This window comes from Eumetopias jubatus, unplaced genomic scaffold (assembly GCF_037043125.1).
Source record: "Eumetopias jubatus isolate StellerSeaLion01/CBP00866 unplaced genomic scaffold, mEumJub1_p1.0 scaffold_3, whole genome shotgun sequence".
NCBI classification, from domain to species: domain Eukaryota; kingdom Metazoa; phylum Chordata; class Mammalia; order Carnivora; family Otariidae; genus Eumetopias; species Eumetopias jubatus.
The window spans coordinates 10,159,863-10,172,104 of record NW_028274809.1 but is presented as its reverse complement, the minus strand read 5'-3'; the positions used below and the strand labels follow the sequence as shown (position 1 = coordinate 10,172,104).

At 37.5% G+C, this 12,242-nt stretch overlaps 1 protein-coding gene across 14 annotated transcripts in view; it reads right to left on the bottom strand.

Moving 5' to 3' along the window:
• The window catches only part of TRIP12 (thyroid hormone receptor interactor 12), a 137,053-nt gene that overhangs the window by 68,157 nt on the left and 56,654 nt on the right, over positions 1 to 12,242 (bottom strand). For all 14 annotated transcript variants that reach the window (XM_028105255.2, XM_088021521.1, XM_028105257.2 and 11 more), the window contains one exon: positions 258 to 363. In XM_028105255.2, coding sequence (XP_027961056.1) covers positions 258 to 363 — 106 coding nt within the window. The remainder of the gene's footprint in view (positions 1 to 257; positions 364 to 12,242) is intronic.

Below are 12,242 nucleotides of genomic sequence, written 5' to 3'. Positions count from 1 at the left end.
ATAACTCTGTGAAAGTAATGTAGCAACAGAGGAAAAGATAGAGGGTAAGAGTGCTGTCAAAAAATAGCATGATTAATACTTAGCAAAAACATGTAAATCAACACTGGGAAAGAATTCATTTATATTGGACAAGTTTCTGTACTACTCAATATTCAAGTGAAAATTTCAATAATTTTTGAAAACTTGGAAAGGGAAGGATCCTAATGGAAGTTGAGAAGATAACAAACTGGATCAACTGGAAAACGCCAATGTGTTACCTGGCACTAGCACAGGAGCCCGTGGTCTTTTGGCGAGTGCTCCGCCTCAAACTGGGGAGCTCAGCAGGTGGGGATTCACTGCGCTTCTTGGTAGATTTTCTTAAACCTATACACGTGAAATGCAAAAGGGAATTAAAAAAGTTATCATAAATTAAAAATTACACAATTCTTCAGGTCAAAGTCCAATGCATCTTCCATGGGCTCTCTAGCACTCTGATAGGCTCCCGTTACAGTTTGCCTTTACTTACCCAATCCATTCTGGCAAGGTTAATATGGTACCTGGCATTCCCCGTCAGGACAAGTGCCACTTGGCCCCAACCTTGACTTGAGCAATCCTACACCATGAATGATGGTCCCTTCTCCTACCATCGCCTTTAACCATTCCTATCATCTCTATTCCTCCACTGACTAAAGCCAAGAGATACTTTTTTTTGCATTTATTATATATTTCAGGATTTTACTAAATTTAAAAATTTTTCTATTTTTCATTTTCATTCATTAGCACATTACACTGTCTTTAAGCTGTCCCTTTCATACATTAAGTTCATCAATTAAGACTACGAGAAAACAAAATGCTTTCTTTTCTTTATACCACCCCATCAGCAAGGAAAATATACTTGAGGTTATTAGAAGGTTATTAGAATGTCCAATGTACAGATAAACTGGGTAACTAAGGAGGAAAGTCAAATGAGCACACTTTACATGTTATTCTGGAAGCTAATGGAAAACCTTCATAGGCTTAACAGATTCTAAAAAGGTAGAGCAATTAAATGAAGTCTATTACTATTTCATAAACAATGGGGAGGCCATCGGGCATTGGTTCTCCCTCCCTCTCCCCCAAACAATGTTACTGTACCAGGCATCATACTGGGTGGTGTGCTCTATCTAAACAAAGACTTCCAACAGTGAAAGGTCTCCAAGTGAAAAAGCTTATTTCCAGAACCTCAACATCACCTTAAGGAGCATTTCCTTTTTCAGAGACTAATTATACAGTAATAACAATTCTCCAGGTCACTTATCCGCCCCCCCCACCCCAGGAACCTTTTTTTTTTTTTCCTTTCAATTTGAGACAGAGCACAAATGGGAGGGCAGGGTGCAGCAGCAGGAGAAGGAGAAACAGACAACTGATGAGCAGGGAGCCCAACTCGTGGCTGGATCCCAGGACCCTGAAATCATGACCTGAGCCAATGGCAGATGCTTAACCAACTAAGCCACCCAGGCGCCGGACCCCCAGGAACTTTTAATTTTTAACCATTTTACTGCTTCAAAGTAGAGTAACAGAAACGCCTTCCTCTTGATTTTCTTAAAAACACCAGTAAAGGATATGGGTAATAGGTGGTAAAAAAGATTCTAGACATCTTTCTGACCCTTTAGACGCTTACAGTTCATTCATCCTGGGATAGTCCCTATATCATACACATACACACACACACAGTGAAAATTGCTAAGTGAAAAGCACACTATTAAGGAATCTTTAAATACCAAACAGAAGCTATAAAGACAAAAATCTACGTTCAGACAGGTATTACCATTTAGAAATCTGAACCACACCTTTTGGCCCTTTTTTTTTTCCCCAAAGTAAATTTTGTGAAAGGTTATCTAGACTCCTCAAACTGGCATAAAAGGACTAAAAATGAAACTTTAAGTGGGGAAAGAAGATTGGCCTAAGGGTTTTTTAAATTTCAATTTTGTTTTTGGACTGGTTTACTACATAGCGTATCACCAATTACTTAATGCAATCACAAATCAATGTCTGATACCCCACACTATTTTATCTTTGTTTGGACACACATCCTGTCACCTGAAAGATGAACATGGCACGTGGACAGATTATGGGACTAACTTAATATATTCAACTAATTAGCATCACTATTTTTTAATATTTAAAAAATTCAGAATTATTTTTTTAAAGATTTCATTTATTTATTTGACAGAGAGAGACACAGCAAGAGAGGGAACACAAGCAGGGGGAGTGGGAGTAGCAGGAGGAAAGAGCACTAGTCACGAGATCTGCCTACTTCAGCACAAGAATAACCAGAGGTAAAACAATATTCATTCTAGAAAATGAATATTCATTCACTAGTAATCCATTAAGTTACTTTGAAAGTAAGAATAATTAGATAATATTCACTGTCATGCTTTTATTCCATTTTTAATTCTTTCATGAATTAAATAAGGATGCTAATCTTTGATATGACACACACATATGGTTCCACAATGAAAATATAGCCCCCATGATAAATCTAACAATGCAATAATTAAACGTTCCAGTTTCCTAATGATTCCTTCTGTTGTATACTGAAAATAAACCTAAATGTCAATGTATTGCTAAGGTTGTTTGAAAATCAAGTGAGATGGGGGAGAGATTGACCTAATACCTTTATGCAGTGACTAATGATGAATTCAACTGCATTAACGTTTTTATTCTCCAACTTACATATTCATTTCAAAATGACCTTTAAAAATGATCAAGTAGGGGACCTGGGTGGCTCAGGTCATGATCCCAGGGTCCTGGGATCAAGCCCCATGTCAGGCTCCCTGCTTAGCAGGAAGCCTGCTTCTCCCTCTCTCCTCCCCTTTCATACTCTCTTGCTATCTCTGTCTCTCTCAAATAAATAAAATCTTTTAAAATAAACAAATAAAATCAAGTAGACATCTATTGTATAATACCCAGAAACCCTTGTTCTGAACACCCTTTTTTTTTTTTAATTCTTCTGAGAACTCTATCCTACCCCTTCTCCATGTGATACTGATGGAAGTACCATTCACAGTACATTCCCACTATATGAGTAGGACTCAAATTGGCCAGACTATTTCCATCATAGTCAAACACAACCCTGCGTCCAAAACAGTGATTCATTCAAGGATAGGCATATGATCCAAGGAAATCAGGGACTTTCTTAGAATTTAATACATAAATGAATGGACAGCATCTCTGGGGAGGAGAGGGGAAGGTGTGAGAGTCATAACATAGGTTTGGGACTGACAGGGTCATCTTTTTGGGCTCCTGGACCCAGTCAAGCCTGAAGCTAGTCAATCTATTGGCTTCACAGTCATATGAACTGACCAGTGTTTGTGTGTGTATATGCCACACATCATATAATATATACCATGTGTGTATATATATATACACACACACACACATATACATATACACATATATACATATCTTACATAATATACAATTATATTAAAATTTTGGGGCTAAGGTAGATGTTGACAAACTGCAGCTTGTGGGCCAAATTCCAACTGGCAACCTGTTTTTCTAACTCCCGCTAGCTAAGAATGATTTTTACATTTTAGGGAGTTGTTAAAAAGAAGAATATGTAATAAAATCTGTAGGTGGTAGCAAAACCTAAAATATTTACTAAATGGACCTTAAAAAATAATAATAATTATTACTGACCTGGACTTTGAAAAGAAAAAGGAAGAACAGTATATGGACTCCCCTAAGTTTCAAAAATCAGATAAAAATTTAAAAAACAAAAACCTGTCCAAAACAAAATACAAACAAAAGAAAATCCCTTGTATTTTAAGAAAAAGAAGACCTGAGATAAACAATCTCATTTTCAAGTAATTTTTCTAGAATTAGTTATCTTGACTTTTTTACTTATAATTTTTGCAATACTCCCACAGATAATAAATACATCTCCTTTTTAAAATGGTACAGTAGACAAACCAATGAATAAGATACACCAGTTATTTTAAACAAGGGTATTCAAAAGTGCTACAATTCATTTACATTTCGAGGTATCAAAGGATGATTAGGATTGGTTTTTTGGGGGAGGTGTGGGGAGGACTGGGTTTTGAAATGCAAATCCCCAATTTGTTTATATATTTTAGAAAGCTAACAAATGGAGCACCTGGGTGGCTCAGTTGGTTAAGCACCTGCCTTTAGCTCAGGTCATGATCCCAGAGTCCAGGGGCCGGACTCCCTGCTCAGCACGAGTTGGCCTGTCCCTCACCCTCTGCCTCTGACCACCACCACCACCACCCCATCCCACTTGTGCTCTGTCTCACTCTCTCTCAATAAATAAAATCTTTAAAATAAATAAAAAGATAAAAAGCTATCAATTATCCATTTATTTACATGTTGTATCTGTTTCAAAAGGTATTCAGAATGACTTTTTTCTTCTTCATAAAAGGAAAAAAAATGCACCAAATAACATGAGTACTATCGCACATGAAGAGTTCAATTTAGAATCATGCAATGGGGCCATTTAGCTACTGGAAAAAGTAGGCCCAATAAAGAGAACTAACAGTGGGAATATTTTCGGTAACTTGATCTTGATTCCTTCAGCCAAAACAGAATCACAAGAACCTGGTATAACTTGGTGTTGCTTTCAGTATATATATCCTTACTAATGGTTACTTTGCCAAAATAAATTCACAAAATGGAAAGCAACCTAGCATATAAGTGATCATAGATGTTTATTTTAAAATCATTCAGTAACAATAAAAGATGAGTTTTGCAGATGGCAGTAAGGTAAATCCCAAATGGAATTTTCTAAGCCAAGTTTTTTATTTTCTAGCCAATGCAGAGCAATTTCATGCATTGATTCGGCAATACAAATTATACACATTAGAAATGTACAAAAGATATTCGATCATCTAACCATTATTTTAATAATGAGATACTGGAAAAGAGCTAAATGTCCAGTAATAGGGAATGGTTAAGTAAACACCAGTAATAAAAACTGCAGGAATACAATCTTAGCTAGTAAGTATATGAACAGACTGGCATTTTACACTACTGGTGGGAATGTAAATTCATTTATTTCTACAGGCAATTTCAAAATATACATCAATATTTAAAAAGAACATAACCAGAAACCTAACAAGGAGATAATGTAAATTACAAAGCTCTGGTCAATTAAAAAAATTTAGAACAATGTAAAGGCCCATTAATTGAGAATGATCTAAATTAGGATATGTCCATTTACAGCCATTCAAATGACATAACTTAATAGTTCTTTTGAAGGGAAAAAGGTCTAGTGCTTAGGCAAATAAAGCACTTTGGTTTCTTCATACCTAAAACACAGATACTACCTCATTCTGTTGTCACGAGGATAAAATTTAATGTGTTACATGTCTAGCATGGAGTGTGGCTTATAATGGGCATTCTACTGTCATGTGGAGCAAGCGCCAAGTTTTGAAGAAATATGTGCGTATACATGACAAAGCGTGTGCCTTCGGTTAAAGACAGATACCTGGACACACATACATTCACTTCTGTCCTCTCCAGAAACTCCACTAAACTAGCATTAAAAGAATCTGAGGCATAAATCCACAAGGATGAGATGAATGGAAGAGATTACTATCACAATTTTACAAGATGAAAAGCAGAAATCCCAGCACTAGAAATTCCAGAAAACTTAAAAAGCAGAAAACGGAGATAAATTACCAATGAGAATGACACTCAGAATCCCACAAAGTTCGGGAATTGATGGTACCAGGTACCTCTGGGATGACTCTGGAATTAAAACTGAGGATTGGTTGATAGGCTGTTTATGAAGCAGTCAGATCCCCAGCTCCCCTCCCCCCCCTTGCACAGCTGGGTAACTGTCTCTCTGCTGACCCAGCAAAACACAAGACCTCTATTCTTTAGAAAGTATAAAATAAAGAAATTCTCAATTAAAGTACACAGCTGTATCCAGGTGCACCGCACCAAAATGAGAGGGGGTGGAGGGATCAAGTATGAACAGATTAGATGACAGATGGCCTCTTTCCTAGACCTCTTTTCCTGCTCAACCCCCAGCCCTCGGTCAGTTCACTTTTTACCTCTAGGCAGGAGTGTGAAGGAATCCTCTCTGTGGAATTTCACCAAAGAAAAAGATCTAAAAATAATGATAGGTTTCGTAATGACTAGCCCAAACAGATCACTAGAGAATGGATTTCAGTGAAATCTCTTCTATGTGCTCAAGAGTTTACAAATTAAGTGTTGGACCAAAAATCTGAGTATGAGGAACAACCAGGAATTACCAAAACCTGTGGAAAATTCCCAATAGGAAAAATCAAAACCAAACCAACCCTCCCTCCCCCAAAAAAACTTCATGAGAGCTGCGTAAAGAAAACTCACCATCAATGTCCTCAAAAAAGGAAATGCATCCATAATAAAAAGGAAATGAGAACAAAATAACCTCTTGAAAATAAAAACAAGAGAGCAAACAGGAAAAAAAAATCAATAGAAAGGTTGGAAGAAGTTGAAGAAATCTATCAGAAAGTAGAAGAAAAAGCAAAGCCAGAATGAAAACATCAGAAATTTCCAAGAGGACACTCATCCAAAATAATAGGAGATCTAGAGAGAAAAGAAACAAGGATACAGTGAACAACCATTCTTTTTGCTTGGCTATAACCCTGGTTTTAAGGCTGAGTCCTGAGAGATCCAAGGGAAACCAGGACTGCTGGTCACCCTAACAAAAAATGAGAACAAACCCACAGCTGTGGCAATACCATGACATATCTAAATAATGGAGGTAAAGATCTGCAAGCTTGTAGAATGGGTTACATATACAACAGATCAGTAATCAGAATGTTTCCAGTAAAGAACGCTTAAAAATAATGTGATTCTTCAAAATTTTTAAGAATCATTTCTAACCCAGCACTCTATATCCACTCAAACCAGTACCAAGGTTGTGTATTTTCAGTCAATATCTGAAGACAATAAAAAGGTTTTTAAAAATCTCATAGCTTTTTTTCTTAGAAAGCAAGTGGAAGAAGATACATTCCATCATAACAAAATAGTGAACCGGGAAAGATGATGTGGGATCTGGAAACAGAAAGCTAAACCGAAGACTGAAGAAAATGCCAGGCTAAATAAATAAAAGCTGTGAAGCAGGCATAAAAGAGCAGCCATCCAGAGGCCTTATTTCTTCAGGACAATTTAACAAAACCAAGTAGACAGCTTGATAAAAGATTTAAACAATTAGTCAAGAGTTTGGAATAATGGGTTCACAGAAAAGGAAAACAACATCAACAAAATAATTGTTTAAATCGAGAAAAACAAAAATGTGTAAGAAAGGAACTCTTCCGACAAGACTCTGGTAAACGGCATTTATGCACTTATGTATCCATATAAACATCGGTAATGCATTGATCACACCTTGGCAAAGGGGAAGTGTACACAGTACAAGGTTGGTGGGTATAGAGGTGCAGTAACTCTCATAAAGGGCAGGCAGTAGTGCTCAAACTGAAAAAAAAAAAAAAAACCCAACCAATAAACATACGAGCACATATTCTATATAGCTGGAAATAAATACCAAAATAATCAGCACTGGGGAAGGGCAATGTGACAGGAAGACTGCTGTTTTTTAAAACTTATATGTAACTTTAGTAAAATGTAATCTGGCTAAATTAATTCTTATTCTGACCCGGTATACAAAAATACATACCATGATTGTTTAAAATTTGCCACGTAAAATAAAAGCCTTCTTTGGGGTGCCTGCATAGTTCTGCTGGTTGAGCACTGGACTTGATTTCAGCTCAGGTCGTTGAGATCAAGCCCCACATCCGGCTCTGTGCTCAGTGAGGTCTGCTTTTCTCTCTCTCTCTCCCTCTCTCTCCCCTCCCTGCCCCCCTCCCTCTGCCCCTCCCCCATTCGTGGTCGTGCACGTACTCTCTAAAATAAATAAATCTTTAAAAAATAATAAAAATTTGAAAAGTGAAACAAAGCCTTCTTAACAAAGAGGCTGATGATACTTGTTTCCATTCAGTGTTCTTTTTTAATTTGGCAACTCATTTTTCTAATTTATTTTTTAAAGCCTCAAAATTATTAGGAATCAGTAATTTTTCAAAGCACTTACATATTAAAATTATTAGAGCTTTAAGTTGCTAAATTATTTTAATGGCTGTCTTATAATACAGAAAACTCGCAACACTCAATCCTTTTCCCTTTAAGCTCCTCAGCCAACACCTCATGAGGTGAAAAGATAATTTAATTATTTAGACTCGGTATGGATGACCCTTTAAGATTCTCGGTGAAACCAAGATTTTAACTCTTAATTCTCTCCTGTTCAACACATTATTTCTTCCCTCCATGCTACGGATGTGAAGAACCAGGTCTCAGTCTCAGACTGATGATAGAGTCCTAATCTCAGCCGAATTACCTTCCCAGAATTCTGCATCTGCCTGGTTCTTGTCTAGTTCTAATAATGGCCACAAGCTGCATGCAAGTCACCAGAAGAGCATGAAACTCAAGCTGGAAATAAGCTGGTAACTATTGCTGACTAGGTTATTAATAATGTGCACATGATGTCCACTTAAATAATGAGAGGAAACCAGATCTACAAATAGACATATTAGACTAGAAATATAATATCTTTAAATTTTGCTATAAATAAATTTCATAACAGCCCAGATTTTGATCACAAACTTTCTTGTATTTCTACGCCATCCATCACCTTCTACTAGTCACACTACATACTCTGAAAGTCGTATTACTTCAAGATTAGCTTTCTTTTAAAAGAAGTCAGATTAGAAAAATAGATCTTGAAGCCATACTAATTTTTAAAAGTTTTAAATATATTAAAATATAAAAACATTTTCAGAAATCACTTGTATCATTACAATCCCGAACTGGTTTTACATCTATGCTATACAAATTTCTGAGAATGTCTGTTTACTTATGCTAAACAACACAAAGCAAGAATAATTTCTTAATGCATATTAAAAATTGTCACGTAACACTATCCCTTCTGGGGTATTCTCAAGACTTCTTTCAACTGATACAGTGTGACCTTTGTCACACAGAGCTATTTTGATCAGCTGCAGCTGGCAAGCCACAAGGCTTTAGGAAGCCCATCACAAAAGTAGCTGTTTCTCTAGTTCTCCTGCCAGCCCTAATTCCTGACCAGGAACTCGTTCATCAGTCTGTTAACAGTTGCTGAAACAACACACTGGGAAAGGTCTTCTTGCTCAAGTATCCTGACTAAATGTATTGTATCATTTCCCAAAGGTTCCTTGGACCACTGCCGTCTCCCTAGGTCAAGCAAATCTGTAAAATACGCAGAAGTTGCATAAGATTTCTCACAGCCTTCGATGTGTTAATATAATCCCAAATCTCCTCCAGTAGTATTCAACCATGGGAAATGAGTTTTCATAAAGTATCATGTAAGTACCATTACTCCTACAATTTGTTAACAATTTTTTTCCCATGAAGCTTTACTGACCAACCATATCAGTGATTCTTTACCTGAGAAAACCTATCATATTCTAATGAATAGGTTCACAAAAGTTGAAGAAAACAAATAATCTACCCAATTTGGAATGCCATCTCACCAAGTGGCCAAATCCATTTTTTGGATAACACACAGATTCTGGTTCCACGAGATACGCTAATCAGAAACTTGCCTCTCAACCTCTACCCACTGAATTACACCCCATGTCTTGATGTTTGAGGGGAGGGGAAATTTCCTCATGCGTAAAGTGCCCTTCAAATATATGGCAATAACTCTCAAGTCACCATTATGTTACAGTACTTTAATTATACAAAATTATTTTCACAAACATGCATTTATTTAAGCTTCACAAGAATGAGTATCATTATTATCTTGCAAATAAGATCAGGAATTAGGCTGCATGATTTGCCCAACCTCACAAAATTATAAAGAGATAACTTCAAGGGCGCCTGGGTGGCTCAGTCGTTAAGCGTCTGCCTTCGGCTCAGGTCATGATCCCAGGGTCCTGGGATCGAGTCCCGCATCAGGCTCCCTGCTCAGCAGGAAGCCTGCTTCTCCCTCTCCCACTCCCCCTGCTTGTGTTCCTGCTCTCGCTGTGTCACTCTGTCAAATAAATAAAATCTTTAAAAAAAAAAAAAAAGAGAGATAACTTCAAATCAAGATCTTCCAAATCTGGGGTGCTGGGTGGCTCAGATGGGTTAAGCATCTGCCTTTGGCTCAGGTCATGATCCCAGGGTCCTGGGATCGAGTCCCGCATCGGGTCCCTACTCCTTGGGAGCCTGCTTCTTCCTCTGCTTCTGTCTCTCTCTCTCTCATGAATAAATAAATAAAATCTTAAAAAAAAAAAAAATCTTCCAAATCTGAGAAGAGTTATACCTTAAACTTGATCAGTGGCTGGGATTTATCAATCCTTCTCTCAAAAGGTTGCTGAATATGGTTTCTGTCTTAACATACTCAATTTCTGCTGTTCTAAATTCTACAATGCATCTCATGTACTAATTATATGTTTAGTGTCGTCATATAATCATTTATTCCTCAAATAAGCTACTATGCCCATTTAGAAGGAAAAGGCTACAAACTTTCCCATAGTTGCCAGTTGATAGAATGGCAGAACTAGGATTCAAACCCAGGATTTTCACCTCTTTAATAAGGGTTTTCTATCTCCAACATGCCATTACTTGAAACTCAAGAGATTCCCATAAAATACCTAGTTTTGCCCCTATATTCTTAAGTAAAATTACCAAGTACTGTCAGTTCTATTGCGGTATTGCTTCCTATATAAACTCTTTTCCCGAAATGACATATGTAATCATGCCTAAAATCCACCCTGTCCTGTCTGACCTCAAGAAGCCTTCCTAGATTTAGCTCACCCAATCTACTCAATCCTATGCATCCTAGTCTCACGACTGATTTCTGGAACCAGATGGTCTGGGTTTGAATCTGGCTCTATAGTGCTCACTGCGACAGCACATATACTAAAATTGGAAGGACTCTTGGCTCTATGGCTTCTTGGTTCTGTGACCTTAGGGAGGCAAACTGACCACTGACCCTGAGTTTCCTTACTTCTAAGATGGAAATAACAGCATCTGCCACACAGGGCTGATGAGGAGTAAATGACATGCTCCGTGTAAAGGATTTACAAGTTATCAGGCACTTGCAAGAACGCTACATAGAAATATTCCCTACTATTTTGTTTTGAAATGTTTTTCACTTATTTGAAAATAAGCAAATATGCAGTGAATGGAATGGTATAAATCCTTGGGTTCACACAATATTCATCCCTAAAAATGAATCAATACCAGTAAAGAAGGATCGAATTGAATTTCATCTCCTCCAGGGTCTTAACATCTCCTAATGACCCAAATATGGTGTGACAGTACAACACAGAAAGTTTTCTTTCTAACAGGGGTGAAAAGTAAGTGGTGAAGAGAGGGAAGCAGTGGCTTCAAGTTACACATAGCCTCCATCTTCCAATTCTAGTTTTGCCATTTGTGAGATATGTCACCAGGCAGCTTATTCCACCTCCTTAAAATAAATTTCTTTAATAACTATCATTAAACACCATTTTATAAAAAAAATTAAATGGATTGCATATGTAAAATACCTGGCATTTATTGGATGCAAAATAAATGCTGGTTCCCTTCTCCTGTTTCAACAGCTTGGGCTATAATTAGAGCTGAGAACTAGGGTAGTGGTAGTGAAAATGGAAAAGCGGTATTCGTGAACACACGGCACACGCAGATTTTGTGAACGTGAGGAGGACAATACAAGCTGAGTTTTACTCCATTTGTCACCATGTGCAGAGTGAGCTTCATAGACTGTCTGGTTTTATTATGGCCCAGGGGTCACATCAGAACTCACGGTGCTTTCTCATGTAGAGAAACCAAAGAAACTGCACTGGGGGTCAGGTTTTCTTCTCAAAAATTATATAAACAGACCCCAAAGAAGAAAAAACTAGTGTCTAAGAAGAGTCGAGGACTCAAGAACAATCTGCTCTGGCCCTGCCCTGGACCCTCTGAGAAATCAGAGCTGCAGGAGATGAGCTCTGCAAGTAAAGCATACTGGAAGGCAGAAAACGCAGGCGTGAATCCCACCAAACCAGCTACAAAACTCACCCTGGCCCAACAGCTGTGGAGGTCGCACAGCTACTACACTGGAGAGACAAATGTGCATGTGTGCTTCTACTTCACTTCAAAACAGAAAGGAAGAGGTATAAAAGCAGATAACCCTGGTATAAACACAAGATTTTACGTAGTGTCTACTAGTATTGTTTTCTAAGTTCAGCAAATATTGAATCAAGTGGAAGCAC